This window comes from Electrophorus electricus, chromosome 3, assembly GCF_041902795.1.
Source record: "Electrophorus electricus isolate QZ-2024a chromosome 3, ASM4190279v1, whole genome shotgun sequence".
Lineage (NCBI taxonomy): Eukaryota > Metazoa > Chordata > Actinopteri > Gymnotiformes > Gymnotidae > Electrophorus > Electrophorus electricus.
The window spans coordinates 39,900,259-39,927,703 of NC_137499.1; the positions used below are offsets into that span (position 1 = coordinate 39,900,259).

General features: G+C 42.1%; 1 protein-coding gene across 2 annotated transcripts in view; it reads right to left on the reverse strand.

The window, feature by feature from the left end:
• Positions 1–1,658: 1,658 nt before the first annotated feature.
• LOC113588782 (thyroid hormone receptor alpha-B-like) overlaps positions 1,659–27,445 on the reverse strand; it is a 31,885-nt gene continuing 6,098 nt past the window's right edge. The window contains exons 1-9 of one of the 2 annotated variants that reach the window (XM_081711574.1): positions 26,112–26,224; positions 10,297–10,465; positions 9,358–9,419; positions 8,345–8,445; positions 8,116–8,263; positions 7,691–7,896; positions 7,091–7,237; positions 6,471–6,729; positions 1,659–4,244 (exon numbers count right to left, since the gene is read on the reverse strand). In XM_081711574.1, coding sequence (XP_081567700.1) covers positions 3,997–4,244; positions 6,471–6,729; positions 7,091–7,237; positions 7,691–7,896; positions 8,116–8,263; positions 8,345–8,445; positions 9,358–9,419; positions 10,297–10,352 — 1,227 coding nt within the window. In that variant the 5' untranslated portion in view covers positions 10,353–10,465; positions 26,112–26,224 and the 3' untranslated portion in view covers positions 1,659–3,996. Of the gene's footprint in view, positions 4,245–6,470; positions 6,730–7,090; positions 7,238–7,690; positions 7,897–8,115; positions 8,264–8,344; positions 8,446–9,357; positions 9,420–10,296; positions 10,466–26,111; positions 26,225–27,445 lie in introns of those variants that run through there. The other variant, XM_027028129.3, reaches the window with a different exon arrangement.

The window sequence follows — 27,445 nt, forward strand, 5'->3', positions numbered from 1 at the left end:
GTTTGTAGCCACACCCCCCTTGTTACTGCAAGTCGAGCCATTGCAGTGGCTGTTGGCCATTGTTCATGTTAGTGAAGAGAGGAACAAATGAAAGGTGTGTTAAATGAGTACAAGGAGATGATGGAAGCAGGACAGAAACCCAAAAGTGTGAAAGGCAAAGTAAGTAGCTCTGAATATGACTCCGGTAGAAAACCCTCTCTGCCACAGGAAGCTGAAAAGGAGCTTGCAAGTATTGCAAAGATGCTGTCTCAGAGAGGCTTTCCTTTAACCAAAAAGGACATTCAGAATCCTGCTTTCAGCTATGTCAAAACCAATGGCATATTTATTTTTAATTTTGTCATTTCTGTGAACTTGTGGAGAATTTATAGTCACAGTCCTTAATGAACAACACATTTTAAAAGTACAATAAATGTAAGATAAGAAAACAAAATTAGGATAAGAATATGGTTTTGACCTCTTATATTGTTGAGGTTGAAGGCAAATCACTTCGGTACCATGTATGCAGACACCACAGAATGGCCCAAACAGTAGTGTGGTCAACTACACCAAAGGCTGTGCTTAGGTCCAGTACAAATGTACTGATGCATGATACAGAATTCACCTTACATCTAATTACACACTACTGTACTCACATTCTTTATCTTGTATTCTTAAGGGCCTTTGCTATTTATTTATTTATTTATTTATTTATTTTTTTCTGTTACGCACCACTAGACTGTGCTCTGTCTAGCTCTGTATTTACTATTGCTTTGTGTGGACATAAAAAGTTTGGATAAACTTTAAATCATATATTAAAAAAAAAAAGATTAAATCATTCAACTAGGACAGTGACCCAGACTAAGACTGGATTCAGAATTTCATTTCATCATAGTGTCAGTAACTGGCAGTGAAAATTTTCAATGCAAGACTACAATTGACATAATATGCACTATGTTTAGTGGCAACAGTAGCTGATAAATCAAGCACTACTCATTACCACTGCTTGCCATGTGTTTCCTGTGATTTAGTACATTTGTATTATCAGAGTTCAAGTGTTGATCTTCCATGTCCAACTGTGCCATGCTTGTGACATTCTGTTTAATGGAGTTTTAGATGCATCACTGAAATTCACAGGTTCTAAATAAGGTTCTAAATAAGACACACATTTTCAAATATGAGTAAGTACTCTTTATTTGTTGAGTATATGTGAATGAGAAATGGGTCTTTCCATGTGGTCAATGAATGTTAAGAACTGTTATATTGTGATATGTATCGTTATCGGGACATGAAATTATCTGTATTGGGATGAGATTTTGGTCATACTGTACAGCCCCAGATGTAAGAATTTGTACCTGTTTTAAACCATTAAATGTTTTAGTTCCTTTTCTTCGGTAGTGGAACATTTAACTCAGTATTACAGTTTTTATTAACACTCCTCTGATACAATTTTGTGACCCCTTAGTTTGAAATGGATTGTTTCATGGGGGCACATGAATGAATGAGGACATCCTCCCTTGTTTTTTTGTTATGATCAGTTCAATTCAGTTCTGGACAGTCAAAAACATATTTAAGTGAACATTAAAAAAAAAGCCATCCCTGCTAATACAAGACCTCTTCAGTTTTTTGGCCTAATTATGTAACAGTGTGGAGCACATCTCTTAGTGTCACACCAATTCAGATCCTTTTTCAATTACTTTATTGCAAATGAATGAGTACAATTTGTACCGACATAAGTACATGGTGTGTAAAGGATGTTTAACAAGAAGTGTTAATGACTGACCCCTATTAAAATAAACAGGTGCAGAACTAATATATGCAGAATTTAAAAAACAGATTCTAATTGTATAGATGAGAAAGTGGCAGAGTTGTTGTAAACCATGTCCAAAAATGCAGAGGAGATGGCTCCTTGATTCCCTGGACTGGTTGCAATGATCAGAACTCTGCTTGGGGTGGGGCTTCTCTCTGCAGTGCTGGTGGGTTGGGGTGGGGTGGGGCTTCTCTCTGCAGTGCTGGTGGGTTGGGGTGGGGGCTTCTCTCTGCAGTGCTGGTAACTTGGGGTGGGGTGGGGGCTTCTCTCTGCAGTGCTGGTGGGTTGGGGTGGGGTTTCTCTCTGCAGTGCTGGTGGGTTGGGGTGGGGTGGGGGCTTCTCTCTACAGTGCTGGTGGGTTGGGGTGGGGTTTCTCTCTGCAGTGTTGGTGGGTTGGGGTGGGGGTTTCTCTCTGCAGTGCTGGTGGGTTGGGGTGGGGTTTCTCTCTGCAGTGCTGGTGGGTTGGGGTGGGGTTTCTCTCTGCAGTGTTGGTGGGTTGGGGTGGGGTTTCTCTCTACAGTGCTGGTGGGTTGGGTTGGGTTGGGTTGGGTGGGGCTTCTCTCTACAGTGCTGGTGGGTTGCCTGGGTCTGAGTCTACTACAGCACAGGGTGTAGAGGGAGAGCTGCATCCTACAGACCAGGTCTGGTTATTCACAGTGAGTCACACAGTCGCAGGTCCCTGATCACAGTGTCAGTGCTGCCTGAGCAGAGAACTACTTAAAAACCCCTGCAAGAGTACAGTACGCTGCGCCATTAGTAAATCTGACATACTGAATATACGTTCATATTATGCCGTCTGTTCATCACAGATTTACTGACTGGATCAGTGCTTTGTTTACTTTAAGTTCAAATCATGTCATAGATTTTATTTTGGAAACTTTGTTCTTTATCAAATAGGTAAAGAGGCATATTTGACCCCACATCATAGACGCAATATATCAAAGGAAAAGTGTCAGGAAGGGGTTGGGGTCAAACAAAATGTCAGGAAGGGTTTAGGGTTCAGGAATGAACATCAGCGTGAGTTCAGCATCTACGTACCATGTATATGCAAAGAGATTCTTCTGCACAGAAAAGGATCTGAGGAGAGTATGTTTATAGTGTTTATAGTGATGAGGTGAGGTAGTCTGTTTCCACACTGAGGTTACCAAAGCCCATTTCTCTGTTGTGGACAAATGATTGTCAAATCTGTAGGAACACTATATAAGCTCTTTTAAAAGATGTCAATGATGTAAGCTCGACGGTAAGATTCTGTGAATCTGTTTTTTCGTTCCATGTTTCTGTTTTTTAATAAAAACATTCCCCTACTCACATTGTGCTACATGGTGCTTGGAAACTGACCAAAATTCCCTAAATCACATTAATAGACCAGGACTGGAAAGAATTCACCTTTACTGTTCACCCAAAACACAGAACCCTGGAGCCATCTCCTTTGATCTTAGCATGATACGGTGTGATGCTTTTTTGCTCATGCTTCTCCGCGTGTGTCCTGTAGTGTAACCCTGGATCTGCAAGATGGCCTGGCTTGGTCTGGCCTGATCCACAGGACAGGTAACAGGGACAGCACGTAACTGTGCATGTTGCAGTCTTAGGGCAGACACTGATCGACGCAGAGTAGCACAGAGTCAAAATACATAGTGACATGGGACTACTCAAGATACGATCACTGATTTTAAACTTGCATTAGGTTTGTAAAGTCAGTGGACAGGCTGAGTGTGAAGGTAGACTGGTTGTGTAGTCAACATTTTGAATGCTAAGTGATGAATGGTAGCAGGCAGACTCCTACACATGTATACACATATGTGTATGGGGCTACATGTGCTGGGCTACATGAGGTTAGTGGAGGTTTTTAATTGTAAGTTCATAATGTACACAGGGTGTATCTGAATGTTTACAGGTAGGCATGTTCTTGCAAAATATATTCAGTTGAGCACAGAAAATGCAAAAATACTTTTAGTTTGAAGGAATTACTTTTGCTAAACTCCCTAAATATGCTCCTCCTGAATAGGTGAGGTATGTGGGAACAGAAGGAGGTAGGTTGATAAACGATCTCTTAGCAGAAGGGACCCGACAGCTGGCGAGAGGGTGACTGGCGCTCTGAAGCGTGACAGGTTAAGGGTTAAATGGAACCGGAAGTGCATATCCTAACTCAAAATTGCATGAGTCTGCGGAGAGGAAACTCTTCTGGCACTTGTGAGCGGCCTTGCTCCCGGTCACACGTGGTCCTCGAACATCTCCAGGAAGAGCGGAGGGAAGAGCTCGGTGGGACACTCCACCTTCATGTGGAGGAAGCGGCTGGCGTGGCTGGCACCAATCATGCGCAGGTCCGTCACCTTCATCAGCAGCTTGGGCCAGAAGTGGGGGATGTCGTGCTTCCGGTGGTTTATGTAGTGCTCAAACGCCAGCAGGTAGGTCTCCTGGCATTGCTCGATCTTCTCCACACACGTCAGTCCTGAGCGATCTGAGACAGCAGCAGAGAGAGTTTCACATGAAGGGGATACACTGTTAGGACTTCTGCACACAACCGGTATGTTTAAACACTTTATGTACTGGGCTGAGTCTAGAATATCTGTCTGTAATACCACATGACAGTTGGGCTGTGTTTTAGCATACATTCTGTCTGAAGCAGCATGCAAATATAAATGCTCAGTTTATGCACATGGAAATAATAAAATGACCTTATTTCCCTTACACAAACATTTAATGGAGGGTTTTGCATAGCACGTGCTGATCAGACATAAAGGGTAAAGACTTTAGAAGTCTGATGATTATATATACTGTCTGATTTCCTAAGGCTTGAACAACTACTGCCATCTGATTTCACATGAAAATGTCTTATAATAAGGTGCAAAGCAGTGACTGACAGATGACAATAAGAATAAGAGCTGAAGAGATAGAAGTCATTAATCACAGAGGGGCTGAGCACACCTCAATAATAAACAGTGCAAAGATACTGAACTAATTAGGTCAAAAAATGTAATAAAATGTAGCTATCCAGTTCAGAGGACCCAGAGTAGTGTCTGCCTTAGTCCCTAGTTATTTTGGGATTCTAATCTCATATGAGCTCTATCTGTGTTCTGCAAGTCTTCCACCTCATAGGGCATCAGTTCGTGCTGTACCAGGTCCTCCGGCCCATGGTTCCACATGTTATTGTGGCTGCTATTTGTTGTCAGCAACATTTTCTTTTTGGTCACCTTAGGTGACCTCATCTTTTTTTTCCGGTTGATGTTCTTTAATGAAACCTTCTTGGTAATTTCCATTCTATAATAAACTTTTAGACTTTGGAACCAAAATGAAAAAAATGTTCTATCAGATTATTGCTTTACTTGCTGACTCATCCTGGAGTATGACACCTGTTGCTTGCTCTGTAAGCCAAATTCTATTTTTATGAGTCAAATGTGAATTACAGTTTGATGATTACACCATATAAATTATGAATTATGCTTTGGTGGCTCATAGCCTTGTTTATTAAAGGAATAGTTTGGCAAAACTTTAATTTACACAACTTTTCACTTACCTCAGATGTAGTCATTCAACCAGGACGTGTTTGGTAACTCAAGTGTCCTTTATTAGTTTCACACTAGAACTATGAAGCAAATTTAGGTAGCATATACTGGAATTCAGTACACTAAATGTTACCAAATTAAGATAAAGGAAAGTTATTCTGGCCACCCAGGATATTGTCTTGGAATGTATGTGAAGTCCCTCCCCAATTGTATAGAGTACAGTAAATTACAGTGTGTCAAGATGCTAAAACAGAAATTACGGTGTCCTAATCCACCAGCAAATTACAGTGCGTCAGAGGAAGCAGGGAGGGGCACCGTGAGGACTCCCACAATGCCGTTCACCTATCTGCAAGGCTTATTTATTTAAATTTCATGTTCACATTTTTGTTGTTGTTGCCATTGATAGTCAGACTGTGTGACTGTATCTAGTTGTTTAATCAATCCCAAGATAACCCTTTTACATCAACGAGGACTGGGTCCTGATCTGGTTCTGAGAACCTTTGTGCTATTCTGAGAACCAGTTTGCACCCCTCTTAATGTTGTCACAGTTTGAGCTTAAGAACCTGCTATTCTTTTGTACCAGCTAGGAACAAGCTGTTTATTTTGGATGAAACGTGCCAAATGGTTTGAAATTAGGTGCGTGAACCAGATCGGTTTCGGTTTCTCAAAACCAAAACTAAGAGTCTAAGAGGACTAAGAGAGATGCCTGCCCCACGCCTCTCCCCTCTGCCCCTCCACTCTGGGGTGGGCCACACTGACCTGCCCCACGCCTCTCCCCTCTGCCCCTCCACTCTGGGGTGGGCCACACTGACCTGCCCCATGCATCTCCCCTGTGCCCTTTCACTCTGGGGTGGGCCACACTCACCTGCCCCACGCCTCTCCCCTCTGGGGTGGGCCACACTCACCTGCCCCATGCCTCTCCCCTCTGCCCCTCCACTCCACAGAATGGTTCAGTGATATCAGAGTTCTGCATGTGCTGATCTCAAGATACTTCAACCATGCAAATACACATGAAGAGTCTGAGAATCTAGGCAGCATGCTGTCTCCTCTCTGCCTTACAGCCATTCATTGTGTGCACTTCTGTGGATTTAAACCCATAACCTTGCTGTTACCAGCACCCTGCTCCACCTTCTCCGCTACAGGTGTGTCACCCACACTGTGGCAACTCTGCTGTGTCTCACCCGAACTCATGAGCAGAACCGCCTGTAACAGCGCCACCTCCGTATCGTCCAGGTTGAAGTGGGCCAGGCTCTTGCCCAGGTCGAAGATGGCATCTGACACCACTCCCAGGCCGCCGTTCTTCAGCTGCTCTCTCTTCACGGCCATCTCACCACTCAGAGTGAGCGTCTCGCTGTCGGGGTCGTAGCGCACGGCCGCACGCAGAGACATGATCTCCATGCAGCACCCTTTCAGCAGGATGATCTGGTCCTCACATGGCAACTACACACACACACACACACACACACGCACACAGACATACACATGTATGCACACACGCACAGACGCGCACACACACACACACACACACAGACTGGTGCTATCTTTAAAAAGGCATGTCAGTAGCTTGCTAAATTTCCAATTAGAGTCAAAATGATATTTTCGCCTTCTACAGAATTTAGAAAGACCAATCCTGGAATATCTTGTCACCTGAAAGCAGATAAGCATGTCATTCCTCACAGTCGTAGACAGACTGAAAGTAAGATGCAGCTTCAACCTTGACTTCATGGCTGTGATGAGAACTGCAAGTGTTTCCATTGTGACGGAAACATTCGAATATGAGGGCCTGAGTGAAGACGCTCACCTCAGAGAACATGGGAAGCTTTTTGGCAAAATCGACCACCCGTGTGATGGCAGGAGTGACGATTTTGATGAACTCACTGAATGCCTCTAGATCCACTTTGTCTCGATTCTGGGTGGCAGCCGTGGGAGACTGACCGATGTCCTCTGGCTGGGGCCCAAAACAGGCATGTGAAGTCCAGAAGCAGTGACATAAAAACACCAGTCACACACACCTCAGTCCACCCAGCTGAGCGAGTCAGCTAAAGTCATCTGGCCACACCTAATCAAGTACTGGTGACTCTACAGGGAATTACACTCTATGAATGTAAGCTACTGTATGAAAATATGGTGTTCTCTCATTGTCCAGTAAGAACAAGGACATCATTGTTCAGGACATGCTCTGACCTGTCCCCCTTACAGCTCATTTCAAACGTACTGGCTGGACGGACTAAAGAATCTACAATGTCATGTGAAATAGACCAGTAAACAGCTCACAGATGGCAACACTGGTATCATTCTTTCTTATTGTTAGAATCAAAATAGTTGGGTCTGTAAAGTGACCAGACGAGGTCAGTTAGGAGCAGGGGCCTTGGTGCGTGGCCGACCACTACAGGTGTCTTACCATGAACTTGCGCTTCTGTTTCCAGTGCGAGAGCTGAGCGCTGGTGTGGCGATGCGCCTCTGTCACTGTGTGGATAAGCTTCCACTCCAAGCACGTGGGCTCAGGCCGGTTCTGGAGCGTCTTCATCAAGTCCTCCTTCCTCCTCCGCTCCCGGTTCTCCTCGATCAGTCGCCTCTTGGCGACACGCTTCGAGTCATCCAGCACCACTAGCCAAAAAAACCCCCCAAAAAACACAAACGACAGGAATGTCACATGAGTGCTCGTGCAAAACACGAGGCTCTTCTGCGTTGCGGGTTAACTTTCGGGGTGAACATTTGGGGTGAATGTGCTGCTCCTACACTGTAACAGCACAGCAGAAGACACCTTGTCCACATGCCTGGGGAGTAGCAGTGTGAGGACGCGGGGCGGTGCAGGGGCGTACTTACGGTCCATGGCCATGCCCGCGGCCAGGCACTTCCTGAAGCGGCACAGTTGGCACTGGTTGCGGGTGACCTTGTCAATGATGCAGCAGTGGTGGAACTTGCAGGAGTAGGATGGATGGAGGCTCTTCTGGATGGTGCGTCTGAAAAAGCCCTGAAGGGAGACAGAGTCAGCAGCTGCTTGAAAGTGTGTGTAAGATCTGATGTGTTGCTTCTATGAGGAGCTGGAACACACCTTACATCCCTCGCAGGTGATGCAGCGGTAGTGGTAGCCCGTCGCGCGGTCTCCGCACACCACACACACCTCATCCTTGTCCAGGTAGCTGGGGATGTACCCTAGAAGAGAGATGCACAGCACAGGAGGAGGGGGACTTACAGCAGAGCAAGCACACACACTCGCACACACATAGGGCACAGAACCTTCTAAGTTTCTCACCCACAACCACTGGCGCAGGCTGAGTTAAATCTCAACGCACAGAGACACACCCCCACAGTAGGGGAAGACAAACACTTTCTCCCATTCACCAGGACCCCTTTCAAAATAAACCCTTTCCATGAGCGTTTTATATCATTTACTGTAAGGACTGGGAACCAGGGCTGGGCCAGCTGCTAGGCTCCATAAAGCCACCAGAGGGAGGCAGAGAGCAGTTCCAGGATAATCAGGGCTAATCATAACACCTGTCCTCCTGCCCACTTAAGAGCCACTCAGGCCCCCTTGTTTTTAATCATTATTCCATGCTCTGATAAACCATGTGGCTGGTGTTTTGCGGTTGGGCTCTGAAACGCTGCCTCTTGTTGCTCGAGTTTCCCCTGTAAGTAACTGGATTTTTTAGAGAGAGTAGCACAACAAAGTTCTGTTGTAGGTTTCCTTCATCAGCTTAGCCAGATTTAGCAATTATGCCAAACAGAATACTAAAAGTGTGACCAAAGTGTTGATGACCATAAGCTGTCTTGGTCTGATCAGTCTGAAGCAGAGATCTTACAATATCTGAATTAGGGCTTCTGAGTGGGACTGTCGATAAAACTGCATATTATCATTTAAGAAACAATAATATGTGTATTACTCCAGACATCTGCACATGCTGACTGCAAAGTCTCACTCATGATGTTCCTGACAGCCGAGCGGAAGCACAGCAGCCTTTCCAGATCACTCTGGCCATCCCCCGGTCTGCCCATAGCACTGCACTGCACATCTGAGAGGAGCTTTTAAATGTTAGATGACTCAACACATAAGCCAGGCATCCTTACCAGACATGTGCTTCAGAGAGCAGGGACTCTTCTTCCGTTTTCTGTTCACAACATTGGGCCAACTGGGAACAGAAGGGGGGGGGGAGAGCATGTTTTAAAATTATGAAGCTTAAACGGTTTAAAGGTTTCTAAGCAATGATATTTTCATTTACAAACCTACACCTTGTGACCCGTGAATTGCATATGAATTTGCTGAAAACGAAATTATAACATTATGCCCACATGGTGGCACTGTTCTCAATGCTGTTCTCAGAGCCTTCCTGCGGCTGTTTGACAGCTCTGTAGTGCAATAAAGAATTGAAATAAAGCTCCATGTTTGGGACACATGGAGCAGACTCCGCCCCCTATGTTTGGGACACAGAGCAGACTCCGCCCCCTGTGTTGGGGATGCACAGTGCTTAGTCCTATGGCAAGCACAACTGCTTATAGTACAGGCTTAAGCATGTGGACAACAGACATTCATGTAGGCACACACAGAGGCACTTTGTTCAAAACGATGGATGACGTGAAATAGAACTAGTAGGGTGTGGTGATTAATACTTGTGATTGATATAGTGTGGAGGGTAACAACACCACCGCTCCCATGGGGGACTGGGGTTCACCCACCTGCCTGGGCCAGTACTCTATGTTATAGCAAAATGCGTCCTGGGGCAAGACCCTTACCACTACCATCATCTATGTGTAACATGTATTTTATTATCTGAAACCAAATCATTTATATTAAGTACAGAGTATATTAATTCCATCTGGGAAACATCTAAAGAGTATTTATTAAATCCTAAACGTTTATATCTGAGTGTATGGTGGTACTAAGAATATGAAGTGAGGTAATTTGATGCACACAACAGGTTAAAAAACAGCACGCACGCAAACACAAACACACACACACACACACACACACACACACACAGAGTTTGTGTGGTGGGGGTCCAAGTTCACCTTGTGTCATCTTCCTCTCGCAGGTTATTGTTCTGGTCTTTCGGTGTGTGTTCCATTCACCTTAGTTGCATCCAGCAGCCAATCATGCGAGACAGATGTTGGCCCCACCCTTTCCTGCTGCCTCTGCATTGAGGAGTTGGGAGGTTCAGAGAGGCCTGTGTCCCCGCCCCTATTTCAGAAGACACACATCAATCAAAAATATTAGCACCTTTTGACACCTGGTGGTAAAGGTGACAGTAGGAAAAACACACTGGAATGATGGAAGAGGATAAAGGACTGTTGTTACTACAAAGATTCATTTAGATTGTATCCTTTATTAGGACACATTCTTTTTTTTTTGGGGGGGGGGGTACTTAATGAAATAATAATGAAAAATTAATGGATGAAAGCATACCAACTCAAATTCCCTGTTAATGAAATCATTTTTAAGGTAAACATTATTTTGTTGAGAGTGATGTAAGGAATCTTTTTAAATGTTAATTTTAATTTCATGTTAGAATAATGCTAACATCTACAGGATGATCTGAGGGTTAAAGAAACAAGAGGTGGATCTTATGGGCAATAATACAAAAGACATTATAGTGGGACAAGGTGCTTTCTTCTAGCTAAGTGAGCTGCTGCATCTCACTTTGAGTCATGTAGAATTCTAAAGATAGCAAATCTTAATTCTGGCATAAAACAAAACTGAAGGGGAAAACATATTTCGATTCATGTATAGTTGCCCAGTAGTTAACGATTTACAGTAGAATAATTAAATAAAGGCAAAGTTATTAAAAAAGTCAATCAAAAAAGTGGTCTTGATATGTGACACAATCATTTGCATTATATTGTCAACAATTTAAAATTATCGCAATATTCGATAATATTGCTTGTAAGACAAGACAAATTGTTAACCAGGTTAATTAATTTACTTTATCTAGAAGATAGCTAACACAGTGATAATCACCTAGTGTAAACTAGATAGGTAACTAAATTTGATGTGATAAAACTTTGCTGTAGTTTCCTGCTAATTATACATTTGGCTTATAGCAAGAAAGTGATTCTTGTTTGCTGCTGCACACTTAACACTGGTTTCTGGTTTGGTCTAGCCATTTGACAGTTTTTCAGTGTCAGGTATACCCTCATTCAGCAACCTGGACACCAACCATTTCCAAGACTAGTTCAGAGGTGAGTCTACCTATTAGACTTACCTCTGAACTATCAGCAGTCATTTCCCTGGCCTAAAACCCTCTCTTTTCACTTTGGGCATTTATGATACTTTATGATACTTTTCCAGTCTTTTGTGTGCTACCTGTTTTGTTTTTTTGTCTCTGTCTGCTTTTGATTTTTAACCCTTTTGGTCTGTGCCTCTGATGAAATTTGCTCAGGGTTTGTAATAATAACAGGTTCTATACCATTACGTCTAATGGGTTTGTATTAGTAACATGTTTTATACCATTAGGTCTAGCCTATCTAGCTGTGTATAATGGACCACTAAGTACATTTAGTTTCTCACACAGGCTTAATAAGGTCTCTCCATATTTGGTACCAGAAAAACACTTGCCGATTTCACACTAATCTCACACCAATCCCTGCCCATCTTATGCATATCTCATGGCCATCTCAAGCCCATTTGCACCCATTTCATGCAGATCTCATAAGCAACTCAGGCTGATGTCCGATACAGCCGATAGCTGTTGCCCCTGGTTACCATGATATGACAAACGTTGACTGAGTACAAGTGGGAAAGCTTGACATCTGCTTGTAAACAAATCCAGGCACATCAAGACCAGGTTTCCACTTATTGGATTATTGCATCATTTCTAACATCTAAATCTGCATAAACTACATCTACATAAACTGTCAAATTTCAATAATCTGTTGCTAGGTACACAATACATTAGATTGCATGGACAGAGTTCATAATTGATACAGTAGAGAATCGCACGTTGTGCTGAGAATAATATAACAGTTGTTTGTGAATATAACAAACAACTGATTGTTGTTTAATGGTTCCACTTTAATATCACTGAATTCTGAGTGCATAGTTCAAATGGCATGTGTGTGCAATGTAATACAGTTAATTCATGAAAATGTGCTACACATAGCCTTGTGAAATAGGCAGGAGCAGAAGCGAGCCAGTTCTTAGGTAGCTAACTCACCAGCTAGCTAATGTGCTCACTTGCTAAACATTTGAACCATAACTTTGCATTGAGTATTACATCATCCTCACGAACTGTTGGCTCTGAATCAGTGATCAAAAGATTTAGCTGGAAATGTGTTTAGTTTTGCTATCAAAGCCTTGCTTCCAAAAATGTAATGATAAATTCAGCCCTTAAAGTGCCAGTGTTGGCCAAAACAGTGTTTCCAGTGCATTGTGGGAAGTACAGGATCACAGCCCACCAGCTACACTGTACAGATCTCTGTACAGAAGTCTAATAAAAGTGCAAGTCAGATTTAAGTTCCTGTTTTGAGAACACTGAACACACAGGCCAGCCAAAAAAAATAAAACTGCTGAGTTCGGAGACACCAGATTCTGTGGAACATGGCCAGCTCCATCTAGCTGCTGATGTAGTGTGTCAAATATTTCAAATCCAACACAAATCCAATAGCAAGATGTTCTTGTTCACTTGTGTACACTTGTCTAAGAGATGGGGGAAAACATTGAGAATTAAATCTGTACTCTCATTTGTCTGCTTAAGAAAACATGTATGAATTATATCTTAAATGGTGCTCATATGCTGACTGTTGCTCTCCAAATTTATACCTATTTCATGTTAAATATGTTATTACATACATAAATATTACCATATCGGAGGTCTTCCCCTGGGCGATCAGGACACAGACTGCGACAGTACAGATCGTGTTTTCCTTTGTAAAACTTAAAAAACGTCAAACCTGTTTTCAACTGGACATCATAATCACGTAAATATATATACGGACAAACCTATAAATGATTTTGACTATAAAACTCAGTCAAAGAATGCAGGCTAGCTGAACACCAAAGCAGAAGTCTACTAGTGAATAAAGGACAGTGAACAAAGGACATTTTATTTTACTAGAAATGTTCTATCAAGTCACAGTCTAGAATGTAGCACCTGAGATGTTCCATCTTACCAGGCCTACAGCGCATTCCAGAAAGTGGTGAGGTGCAGCTGAAATGCGTTCTGCTAGGCTACAGCTCTAAACCTGTACCCTCACACTGACCCTACTACTCTCACAGCTCACTTTAACCCTTAGTACACAGAACTGCTTATCTGTCTGGACATCAAGAGAAATACACTCACAGCTAAAGACAAACGACAAGCAGCATTTTTGTTCCATATTTCCAAAGTGTTTCACATAGGAAACACTCATATATAGTGCCATATAGGGTCAAGGTCAGCTTCATTCAGAAATGATTCCATATTGCTCAAAAACTGGAAACCAAATCCATCAGAGACACTGTCAACATGAATATTAAAATCAACGTCTACTGGGGCTTTATCCTAATAAGGTACGAGAGAAGTAAGAAAATCATTCTGATATAAAGCAACACTGTAACTTAGGAGGAAGGTAAATTACAGCACAAAATACTAGATGATTGCCAAGAACTTTAAAAGATAATCTTTCAAACTTGAAATTTCCCCAAGAGAAACAGACAAACAACAGTAACAACCCTTAAAAATAGCATTCAATTCTCCTCCACGACCTTGGATGGTTAAACAAGAATAGATCTGCGGGCATAATTCATTTTGGTGCCAGTTCTCACAAGGCTTAAGCCAAGTCCCCAGTAAACACAAAAAACAATCCAAGCTGTTTAAGGATACAAAGTCCCACAAAGTAACAAAGATATTTAACAAAGATCTGAGCTTGATTAAATCCATCGTAGCAGCTGAGCAGTGTTCCATTTTAGTGGGCAAGAGGCCGAGTATTCTACTTAAATTATTTAAATTCACCAGACTGGACCTAATTAAGTTTTTTTTTCTCTCAATATGGGCAGAAGGTGGTAGAGCTGAAAAACCGGCTGCAACCACACATTCCGCTTCTCCGGTGAACAACACATGAGACTGTGTCCATGTCATCTTACCACAGCTGAATAAGAGTACTCCCTCCTTCCTCTACTGCTGTTCTCATCGACTTAAAAACCGTTCACAGCAATGGAAACGAAAAACTTCCAAGGGGGCTGGCAGCAACAATGGAGGTGAAAAAGAGCTATTTTGTAGATTTATCCTGCCAACAGAGCCATTGATCATGCAGGCGAGGACACAAAACATCTCTCAGTCATAGGAACTGACAGAATGTGCATTTGACAAAACAACTAACAACATTAAACAAGTAAGAGCACACCCGAGACAATGCCATCTCAGGGGGAAAAAACTAAAAGTTTGAGAGTAACTTAAGTATAAGCTTTTATTTTTTGGCTGGATTTAAAAACCCATAAAGAGGTTGCGTAACTAATATTCTCTATAATATTTCAGACTATAAGATATGGAAGAATATGATTTTACAGCACTTTCCACTGCTCCTTAATTCATACCATTTAGCAATCTTAGGGATAAGCAGTAAGCCTGCCTCTGCATGAGTGAGGTGTTCGTGATAGCCCCATCAGATCTCTAAATGTGCTATAATCTGAGATATGCTGGCTCTAGGCCATTATAACATCATAACATTAAACATCAGATTTAGTACCTAACATCAAAATGTTCTGTTTTATTGGGTTTGTATGGTTATAAAGGCTCTCTTAGCCATTAACAGCTTTTTCTTCCATTTTGTATGACTGTGCTGTTGAACCGAGTACCAACAAGGTTCAAAAACCATTATGTTTCCAAATGACATCAACTGGGCTTTGCAGAAAGGGAGAGCAGCAGGTGGCTTAAAAATGGCTATCTTGAAAAGCCAACATGGGACATGTCCAGCCTGCATGACACATTAATCAGTTATGCAGAATTATGCAGAATGTAGACAGTTTAAAACAACACAAGATGGATTTACCAGTTATATTTGAAAATAACAAGACTTTTATTGTGGCCAAAATATATTATTATTATTAATCAATAAAATATGTAATAATAGTAATAATAATAATAATATTATATTATTTTTACCACTAATAATAATAGTAATAAATAATAATAATAATAATAATTAATAACCTTTCCAAATAACTTCTCCAGTAAGATGTAAACACAAGCATGTTGAGATTGCTGTAGGACAATGCAGTTATTCGCAGGCATGCTAATTTATAGCACTGACAAGACAACTGAACTGCACATGACAAAATATAAGTGCATGAACCAACAAAGTTCATGTGTCACTATTCCCCTCCACTAGCATGGTGATTCCCTTCGCTATCATGTGTTCCTCTGTAATTGTTCAGTTCCTGGTTTTGTTCTTCACCCATAACTGGCCTCACCTTTGTCTTGTTAGTTTGCATATTTAAGTCCTGTGTGTCCCCTGTTTTGTCGCTTGTCTTTATACTAAGCCTCTGTAATACAATCTGTATCCCCGTTTCACTTCCGTCTGTCACAGAACGCTCCTCTTGCCACTGGTCATGTGGTACGGCCCAGCAGGAGCAGTGGGATTCACACTGTCTTGTTTGTAACCACGCCCTCCTTGATAGCACACACCTGCACATGGTTTAGTGTTCTGTGTGTCTGTATGTATTTAAACCCCCTGTTGGTGTGTGCATCATTGTTGGTCATTGTTCATGTAGCCTTTGTAAATGTTCACGTTGTTTAAGATAGTTATATGTGTATTCATGGTCGCCGTTTATGTTAAGTGTGCGGCCTGCTCCACGCCCTGCAGCGCTCGGGCCATTACACCGTCATCTCTGTATCACTTTGTTGGCCAGTTGCAACCAGTTGGCAAGTTCCCTGTATTCTATTTCATGTTCTTAGTATTTTGTAGCATGTACCTTGTTACCCGTTAGCCCGTTTTCCTGTTGTTTTTTTTTTCCTCTAGCCAATTCTGTTAGTCTGTTCTTTGCCTTTATTTTACCTTGTTTCAGTTAGCCTGTTCCTGTTCTCTGCATTTATTAGTTTCACGTTCATTTTAGTGTTTGCCTGTTTAGTTCATTGTCTGTTGTTTTTGTATCTTTTTTCTCTGTTTTTGTTACCAGTTTTGTATTCCTGTTTTGTTTTACTTCCCCTGGTAATATGATCCTGGAAAAGGCATCCATCTCAGCATTTGCATTCTGCCTCAGCTCACTTAACATTACATTAGGAAATGGAGACACTGCAATTATAATTAGTGGTGCACCAATATTGAATTTCTTGGGCCAGTATGATGACTGACAATTAGTGCCTTGTTTTAGGTGATACTGATATTAATAACTAATCATTTTACTTTTATGTATTTTAAAATAATCTGTATATGAAGTGCTGTGAAAGACATGTTAAACTCTAAATATTTTGCATAGCCATGTCACAGGTAAATCGACATGACAATTATTGTATACATACTGCTCATACTATAAGGTGAGGCAGAACGCATTTGTGGAGCGACGTTTATTTTAGGCAAATCCATAATCAATATCAATTACACGGTCCAAGAGCTTAGAACTCTGGGAAGCAAAACCGGATCACATAAAACCAGATAAAAGGCACAAAGTAAAACATGAAGATAATGAACTACAGCCTGACAGCACAGAGATGTTTATAACATGGCATGTGGTGCTTATTCTGTTACATAGTGATGGGTAAGCAGGACACGTTTGCAGAGATGAGTAACGTTTATTTTATTAGTTTTTATTCAGAAGCCTTAATACGGTTTGTGTTCAAAGTACAGGTAGTCAATGAAATGTGTCCAGATAGCATCATACAAAAAACAGACAGACAAAGAACAAAGGGAAGCAGATAATATGAATATGATAATATAATAATGATGATATGAAGTCAGGAGAACCAGCAAAAATACACAAGGAGAAAGCGACAGAGGAGAATGAGATATAAATACTTGGACAAATCAAGACAAATGAAACATTTAATACATGGCAGGGGTACACAAGATAAGAGACAAGCAGATGAAAGAAACTGAAACAGAACCTCGTGGAAACATTGCCATAGGAACAGAACCTCGTGGAAACATTGCCATAGGAACAGAACCTCGTGGAAACATTGCCATAGGAACAGAATGAAACGAAGCACCACGGGAATCACAACTACAAAGGGTATTCTGTGATGCATATGTTGCAGTTAACACGAAGGGGAATAATTCATTCCTTTCTCGAACATTAAGTGCCATATTTTGTCTTAAAATAATACAGGTAGAAGAAAGCCTATGGCTGGAAACTTAAAGACCCAGAAAAAAAATGATCGGTTGTAATAATTGGCTGATACAAACTTGTAAGGATGAAATAAAAATGATCCTTATTGGCAAATTATACATTGACCACAGAGCTTCCGATTTTAATACTCATATCTCAGACAACTTGGCTATATTTGCTCCACAGATAATCAGAGCTGTTCCCTGTATCCATGCCTCCCCAGGGCTAAGACATCTCAATCACCTGTATAAGACAACCTGTATAAGACAATCACCTGTATAAGACAACCTGTATAAGACAATCACCTGTATAAGACAATCACCTGTATAAGACAACCTGTATAAGACAATCACCTGTATAAGACAACTGGCCTCACAGTTCACCTCTTTGCCTTCAATAACCATATAAAGTAATACCAAGACATTCCTAATGCCTCCCAATCAGCCTCTCTGTATCAACATTCATGATGGAAACAATAAACACAATAAATACCCTCTTCAAAGCAATCAGCAAATTTGTCCAGGCCCCATCTTCAATACTGTCTAGTTTTTCACTAGTTTGTGAAGATTGTCTTCAATTCCTTCAAATCACAATTGACAATATTTACAAACAACTGCAATCTCACTCCACTGTTTACACTCCATCAGCACGCACAGACAGTATTCAAGCTGCTTCCTTCCAGTTTTCCTCTCACTGATCGTGTATATATGCATGAACGTCTAACACAGACTCTAATACATTACCTTGCTTTTTAGATCCAGCCCCACATCACTTCTTCAATATTGCCTTCCTGTCATTTCTGCTTCTGTCTCCAACACAGTAAACTGCAACTGTTACCCTTGATACTACTGAATTTGGCAGTCTCTAATCTGTCCTTTGTTGCTAAGATATTAGGAAAGGCAGTAGCTTCACAACTACAGGTACACATGTATTCTAATAACCTCTTTGAGTCTTTTCAGTCGGGTGTTTGCTCTAATCACAGTACAGAAACTTCTCTAGATACCAAGATAACACCTCTTTGTTTTTCTCTTGTTATGCACAAAATGTACCTTTACTTCCAACCAATCTGCTTCATTTGATACTCTACTGGACAAGTTAAACTCAAAAATGATCAGTGTCATGTATGTGATTGCATCTGTTAAAGTTAAAATCATTTGATATAAGCACCTTGGAGAAATACCGCCATGGAGACCACCATGGAGGACAGAGTGTAGAAAAGCAGAATGCAGATGGCAAAAAAACTAATTTTGGATTCACAAAGGAGTCTGCAAAGATACACCCTAACGTGCAACATGAGACAATTATCCTCCAACATCATCAACAATAATATTAACAACAACCCAATTCTGTTTGCCCCCATCAACAGGCTAAATAAAGATATTAACTGAAATATATAATAAGTTTGCTTCTTTTTTCAACACTAAAATACATAACAACAGCTTGGCCAATAGTGATTCTATGTCCAGCAATACAGCTGTCTCCTCAGTATCACTATATCGATATAATATGGTCAAAATGTTCCAGTTCAGTGGTATTAATTATTAATTAATATTAAGTATTAATTTCCTTAATGGAAACAGTGAGACCTCAATTTATTTGCCTATAGTAGATTATTTTAAGATAATATTTTAAAAGGTTTTTTTAATGTTCTTAATTCTATAGCAACAAATATATTACAACAGATATATAATAAATGTTTGTCACGATTAGTCCCTACCAGCTTCCGTGTTCCATGTTTTCCGTCGTGTGTATTTTAGTTCCATTCCATAGTTTCGTTTTCTCCACCCCTAATTTGATTTTCCACACCTGTCCCTCGTTTCTACTTTGTTTAGTTCATGTATTTAAACCCTGCCTTGTGGCTTTGGTCTTGGCTGTTCATTGTGTACTTCATTGCGTTTATCTGTTTATTTGAATGCGTGTGTTAGGTTCATTGTGTTTGGTTGTACTGAATGTTGGTTTGTACTCCGTATATCCTAGCCCTCGTGTTTCTTAGCCCAGAGGTTTCCGAGCGTCTTTTGCTATAGCCTGATTCCCCTGTTTGCCTGCGTGTTTTTGTTTTGTTATGTATTCTTGTGCTCTCTGTGTTGGCTCTGTGACCCTGGACTACTACAGTGACTGATTTTGGATTTGCCTATATTAAATCTCACTCTTCTCCACACTTGCGTCCGTCTCCTTACCGCTACTTTTTTTTTTTCATGTCACACTCTTTCAAAATGCATTAAACCTGCAGTGGTTAAACCCATCATGAAAAAATAAGACATAGATCCATCAGTGATAGATAAATATAAACTATTTTTTAAATCTTATACAGCTATTTTGGCAATTGTCAATCAGGCTTCTGGCTGAACCACAGCACCAAGATAACTCTTTATAAAAAAATTTGAATGACATTTACAGATTACAAATTCTGGAAAAATACCTGTTTTACTACTTGACCTCAGTTCACCTTTGACACTACTGATCATAAAATATCCTTCGACTTGAGAATGAGGTTGGACTTTCACGTGAAGTCTTAAAAGTAGTTTGGGTCCTATGGCAGAAACTACTTCAATGAAATAGACAAGCATATCTGAGACTATGACCTGTGGTGTACCCCGGGGTTCATGCTTCCCCTTTGGCCAAAAAAACTATGTATCTTTAAATATCTTACCACAGAATTATAGTACAAAATGGAGGTGCAAAAATGCCCTGCATCTGAATATAGATAAAACTGAGATTATTATTATTTGGAAATAAAGATGAGAGATGTAGACTTCTTAGAGCCCTCTAATGGACTGGTTTATGACCTTGGTTCTCCACAAACAGGTGAATGCATTTGTGGCATGCACCACAAGAACAGGAAAGACCTACATGACCCTGCATGACCCCTACAGTGGCTTTATTCTGTCAGCTGCATTTGGGAATCGGCTCTTTCAGGCTTAGTGGGCTGATGACATCACCAAAACATCAATTAAGGGAATATCTTTTGGATCTTTCAGAAACTTGTAGAAACTATGCTAAGGTGCACTAAAGATATTTTGGCAGCTCATGATGGAACACAGCCAATCAGGAAATAGTATACTAATGGCCCAAAAATGTTAGCAGCTTGAATTGCATTTTATTTTAGTAATTTTTTCCTTTAATCCTCAGAGATTTATCATGCATTAGTGTAATACTGTAGAGATAAAAGTAGAATACATAATACTCTAAACACACTATATTTAAATTACAACAATAAGAACAACTATCCTCGGTGGGTTAATTTGTTAGCCCAAGCACAAAATTAAAACAATATCTGGACACCACGTATATACAATAAAGGAAAGAAATGTGTAGAATAGATGTATTTTTTTTAACTGAACAACTGCTTTATGAAACCACTCACACTTTGCAAATTTCTGGAGAAAAGTAGAATGTTCATGCAAAATGCAATATGAAGGCTACAGAAAACAGACTTACTTTGTCAGACACATGGTTCTCATACAAAGACTTAGGGTTTTTTTTTTTTTTTCAACTTGGCCTCACTGTGCCCTGGATCTTAAGGTTAAAAACATTCAGACATAGACAAAAACATTTAGAAGTCTATTTTTTGGACCATGTCACACTCTTGGCAGTTGAGTCTATGACTTGGCTCTACCCACAGAAGCATGTCCTCTGTCTCTTTAAGCAGAATGCCACATGCATGTAATGGCACTTACATTTAAATGTGCTTGGGAAATATATATTTTTTAAAAAACAAACATTTTATATATAATATGGTTCTTGGTTTTTTCTCAGGTCTGCTTTTCCCTGATGTCCATATTAGGTGAATTAATTTCATGCTGGTGTATTATCTCTTGGAAAATATCCATTACTACTACCTGGTTGAAAGTTGAAAACTATATCTTGACTGAGGCAACACACACAGTACTTACACAGTATGTTTGGTGCTTGTGGATTTGTAGGCATGCACAGTTATTTTTATATTAATTATTATATTATGATATTTGTGCTGGTCACATGCCAACTATAAAAGGTCTTAAGTAAGGCAGTACACTCAGCAGTATGCCCAAACCTGTACACCTTCTCTTGAATACTCCATACATAAAGAGCAGCAAGACCAGATATATCCTTTCATCTGCAGCATTTAGCAGAGGCTCTTAACCAGGATGACTTACAGAAGTTATACCCAGTGCTTATCAGTAAATAAACAGGTATCACCAGTTGCTGGGCCCATTGATGTATGTGTTGAAATATGCCAGTTCTGGTAATTACAGTCAGTAATTATAATGGACACTGTTATTTCTGCCAGACCTCTCAGCTCAGGACACCTGTTTTGTGACTAACTGTGGTATTGATCCACTTGTGTCTAAAAGAAGTGCTAATCAATAGGAACAAAGCAATCTGCAAAGTCAAAAAACATCCTCACTTTCATCCCAACAGCCTTGAAAACACGTTCTGCTGCAAACAGAATGTCATCACTCCAATTAAAACATACGTTCCAAAAGCAATTACAACGAAAGGCACACCAGCCTTTAGGAAGAAGCGTCTGAAGGCTCTGTCAATACAGGTTTGGATATTAGATCCTGCCGAGTTAGCTTTCTTTACATAATCATACCACTCAAGGGACTAAAGACAGAATTGATGTGGCCCCCCTACAGATAAGAGATTTTCTTGATTCTGAGATTAACTCCCAATCTTGGCACACATATAGCTATAATGTGCACTTTGGAGGACACATTATTTGTTTGTGGAGGGCTACATAAACTGGTGGATATTATTACTGCATGCATGAACAATGTCTGGCTTCTATGAGCCCACAAGATCCAGTTACTCTTGCACATAGACTGAATAGAATTTAATAATAAAAAAAACTGAATCTAAAATGTGAAGATAAAAATATTTATAGCTTAATTCCACTAACAAAACAAAAGTGTTACTGTGACAGGCCAGGCAAACTCAGACGCTCGCAGATATATGAGCTTTATTGGTGCTCAAAACCAGGGTCAGTACTAGAAAGACAAAATCAAGTTTCAAGTTTGGTTTATTTGTTACATACATAGTCATACACAGTATAACTCACAGTGAAATGGTTGAGAGGGCTCTGTCCAAACTGAGGGAAAAGAAAACAGGGGTGCATAGAGAAATATATATTCTATATATGTACAAAATATATTAACAATGTTTGTACAATATATGTATATTATGTTTATATACACAATGTACAATGTATATGGTTATGTACACAATGTACAGAATGTACAGTTCCATCTTGTAAATGACATTTACAGTTATGTTACATGGTGGTAATTGAACATATTTACAGTTATGCTACATGGTGGTGGTGGTCCCCACATTTTATCAGTTGCTCTGATTCAGGGCCCGAATGGCCTGTGGGAAGAAGCAACTCTTCAGTCTCTCTGTCTTGGTCTTCAGGCAGCAAAAGCGCTTCCCTGACCTCAACAGAGAGAAGAGCCTATTGTTGGGATGGGTGGGGTCCTTCACAATCCTCCTGGTCTTGGTCTGACACCGCTTGTAGTAGATGGTCTGCAGGTCAGGAAGTTCCGTATGAGTGATGCGCTCTGCTGAACGCACCACCCTTTGGAGTGCTTGTCTGTCCTGCTTGGTGCTGTTCTCAAACCACACGGTGATGTTCCCTATGAGGATGCTCTCGATAGTGCAGGTGTAGAAGTTCCGCAGTACCTTGGAGGGCAGTCTGAAGTCTCTTAGGCGTCTGAGGTGGTAAAGATGCTGACAAGCCTTCTTTGCCAGGGAGTTGGTGTGGCAGCACCAGGACAGGTCCTGCGAGATGTGAACTCCAAGGTACCTGAAACTATCAACTCTCTCCACCATGGTTCCATTGATCCTCACAGGTTGGTAGTGCCGCTCCTGCTTCTTGCTGCAATCCACAATCAGCTCCTTTGTCTCGCTGACGTTTAGGAGGAGATTCTTTTCCTGGCACCAGTTTTCCAGCTGTTTAATCTCCTCCAGGTAGGCCCTCTCATCGTTGTCCGAGATCAGGCCCATGACAACGGTGTCGTCAGCAAACTTGACAATGATGGTGGAGCTGGAAGTGGCTGTGCAGTCATAGGTGTACAGTGAATAGAGCAGGGGGCTTAAGACACAACCCTGAGGAGCTCCAGTGCTGAGAGTGAGGGTGGATGAGGCACAGTTGCCCACCCGTACTGATTGTGGTCTGTCTGTTAGGAAGTTGGAGATCCAGTCACACAGGGATGTATGCAGTCCTACATCCTCCAACTTAGTAGTGAGTAGGGAGGGGATGATGGTGTTAAATGCTGAACTGTAGTCGACAAACAGCATTTTAACATAATTACCCCTCCCTTTGTCCAGGTGGGTCAGTGTGGTGTGGAGCAGACGTGCAATTCCGTCATCAGTGGAGCGGTTGTGGCGGTATGCAAACTGCAGTGGGTCCATGGAGGCGGGCAGTGAAGATGTGAGTCTCTGACTAGCTTTTTTAAAGCACTTCATCACGACTGATGTGAGGGCAACAGGGCAGTAGTCATTGAGGCTGGAGGGTCGAGGTTTCTTCGGGACGGGGACGATGGTGGACCGCTTGAAGCTGGACGGGACGATACCAAGCGTCAGGGAGAGATTGAAGATGTCAGTGAATACCGGGGCTAGCTGATCTGCGCAGGCTTTTAGGACTCTCCCGCAGATACTGTCTGGTCCCACCGCCTTCCTGGTATTCACCCTTTTAAACACTCTCCTCATGTCACTCTCCGTGTTGATGAGAGGGCGCTGTTCTATGGTGGGCTTTGCGCACCGTTGGCTGCGCTAATGGTAATGATACTATTTGCACTAGCACTGTTAGCATTGGCGCTGCTAGCATTAGCGCTGCTAGATGTAGCCTCGAAGCGAGCAAAGAATGTATTCAGCTCGTTCACCAGAGACTCATCTGCACTCATCAGTCCAGAGGGTGGGCCCCTGTAGTCTGTGATCATCCGTAGTCCCTGCCACAGGGATCTAGAGCCACTCTGCTGGAACTGTGTCTCTAGTTTCCTCCCGTAGCGCCGCGTCGCCTCCCTCACCGCCCTGCACACTCCGTATGCCGCAGACTTGTACTCGTCCATGTTCCCGCTGGTAAGGGAGCTCGGTGTGCCCGAGCCCTCAGCCTGTTCCTGACGCTGGCTCACTTCCCTCGAGGCCTTTTCCTCGCGTCGCATCCTTCGTTTCCCCTCAGGATCTCCGTCAGTCATCTTGGGTCCGGGGTTAGAGACGGCTTGAGGTGAGTGCTATGAATATTAAGAGAAATAAGAGCGTCTCTGCTGTACGAGATACGTGTCGTGGTGTAAGAAGGGCTGCGGAGAAATCGGGGTAGCGGGAAGAGCGAAAAGAGCGAAAAAAGTGCCAGGTGTGGACGGAGCAGTCGTGACGGCAGCAGACCTCACTGGCGCCATCTTGAAAATTCAGGGGGAATCCAAATCATGAACGAAGAAAGAGTCCAAGTCAAATACCAGAAGAACAATACAAAAACCAGGCAAATAAATCCAAAAGGGGCAGGCAAAAATAAGAGATGAGAAACACAAAAACTAGAAGTCAATACACAGAAAGGTAATCAAGGAATGTATGCTCAGTATGCTTAGATTAACACAGGTGGCAATACTTTGCAACATAATGTAGCTTTAGACAGGCTTATATACAGAATCCTAAGTGAACGCAGGTGACTTCCATACTCTGATGAGGATCTAACTGGATGTTCATGGTTGGATGAGCTGTTAGCTGGGTGACGAACAGCCTGCTTGGTAGTGTAGACTATCAGGGAGCCAGGCGTTATGACCGTACCCTTCCCCAAAGAGTCTGGGACAGCTGAGGCATGAGAACTGGCCGCGGCGACCAACGGCCAGCACGGAGGACTCGCCCAGGCTCCAGAATCGCCTACAGGAAGGCGGCAAGGGCGATCCTGAGGACGAGGTGCAGGCTTATCTGGGAAGCTCGCGTGAAGTCGGAAAGAAGACTGAGATCCAGTATATGACAACGGGGAACCCAGCTCTGTTCCTCAGGGCCAAACCCGGCTTATGTAAGTCCCACACAGAGCCACACTCGGTCTCCAGGTCGGTATCTCAGGGTAACTCCTCTGTGTCTGTCTGCTATTTCCTTATACTTTCGTAGGGTGTGTTTTATTCGCTGGCGTGTCTCCTCCCATATCTTCTCGCTACAATGCATCCATTCGTCCACAGCGGGGATAGCGGCTGTCCTCGAAGTCCATGGAGCCATTGCGGGCTGTCCTAGAACACACTCAAAAGGTGTTAGGCCGGTGGAGGAACTCGTGAGTGAGTTTTGGGCCATCTCCATGGGAGGAACTTGGACCAGTCTGAGGGACTGTACATACAGAAACAATGCAGGAATTTGTTAAATTCCTGATTAGTCTGTTCACGTTGTCCATTGGGCTGATACCCAGATGTAAGGCTAAGGGCAACTTCTATGTGCTCAAAAATGGAAGCCCAAAAACGAGACGTGAATTGGGAGTCCCCAATCAGACAAGATGCCATCCAGGATGCCAAAAACACGAATAGAGCTTCTGCAGTTTGGAAGGCTGTTGGCAAGCTTGGAAAAGCAATGAACCTCACACCTCAAGAGAATTGATCCACTACCGTAAGAATAGTAGAGTTACCTTCAGAACAGGGGAGGTCAGTGACAAAATCCAGGGCAATATGACACCAGGGTCTTTCGGGTACGGGAAACGGCATGAGTTTTCCTGTGGGTAGAGTCTGGGGGGGGGGGGGGGGGGTCTTGCTTTGGCTGCAGATCAAACACGAAGAAACATACTTGTGAACATCGTTTGTCATTGTTCCCTACCAATATCAGCTAGTCAAGAGTTGACGAATGTGTGTTTCACCCGGATGACCCGTAGAATGGGCCCAGGTCAACAGCCGGTCCTGGCATGTCACAGGTGCGTAACGTTTCCCTGTAGGGCACCCACTTGGGATGTCTGTTTTGTGTGACTTGTTGGATCATCTCATCCATCTCCCATTGGATAGACAACAGGTGCACCCAGGTAGGAAGAATTGACTCCATGGCATCCCTCTCCTCCTCCGTCTCTCCTTGATTCAAAGTTCAAAGAGGTTTTATTGTCATTTCAGCTATATACAAGTACACAACAAAAACGAGACAATGTTCCTCCAGGACCATAGTGCAACACAAAACAACAGTGCAACAGACAACATGCTACACAGGTGCAAACAGTCCAATATAGTGCAAAGATGTCATTAAATAAACATTAAATAAACAATAATAAATACAGAACAGGACAAATACAAAATGAGTAGACAGTGCAATTATTTAGTGCAGTACACAGCACTGGGAATATGTAAAGTGAGTTGTGCATAGGAGTCAGTGACATGCTACACTGAACATAGTCACCGGTAGCAGCCACAACAGTTCAGAGTACAGTGTTGGTTTAGTACAGTACTCTAGCAGCAAGTAGGATAATGTGCATGACTGCAACAGGAGTGCATAGTTTATTTGTGTGAGGTTTGACTTCAGCACTGATGAATGCGAGAGAGGGCATCAGCTTTCATATTGCGGGTTCCTGGTCGATACATAATCTTAAAATGAAACCTTGAGAAAAATAACGACCAACGAGCCTGGTGGGGGTTCAAGCATCGGGTTGGGTGCATATATTCCAGATTCCGATGATCAGTGATAACTAACAATGGATGATTAGCCCCCTCTAGCTAGTGTCTCCATTCTTCCAATGCAAGCTTTATGGCCAATAGTTCCTGTTCTCCTATTCCATAATTCTGTTCAGCTGGCAACAGTTTACGAGAAAAATATGCAACCGGGTACAGCTTCGAATCTTCATGTCTCTGGGACAATACAGCCCCTACACCTATGTTTGAGGTGTCAAGCTCTACCACAAACAGAATAGATGGGTCAGGATGTCAAGGCAGGGAAGCAGTGGTAAATGCTTCTTTCAATGCTTTTTTCAATCGTCGAAAGGCTTGC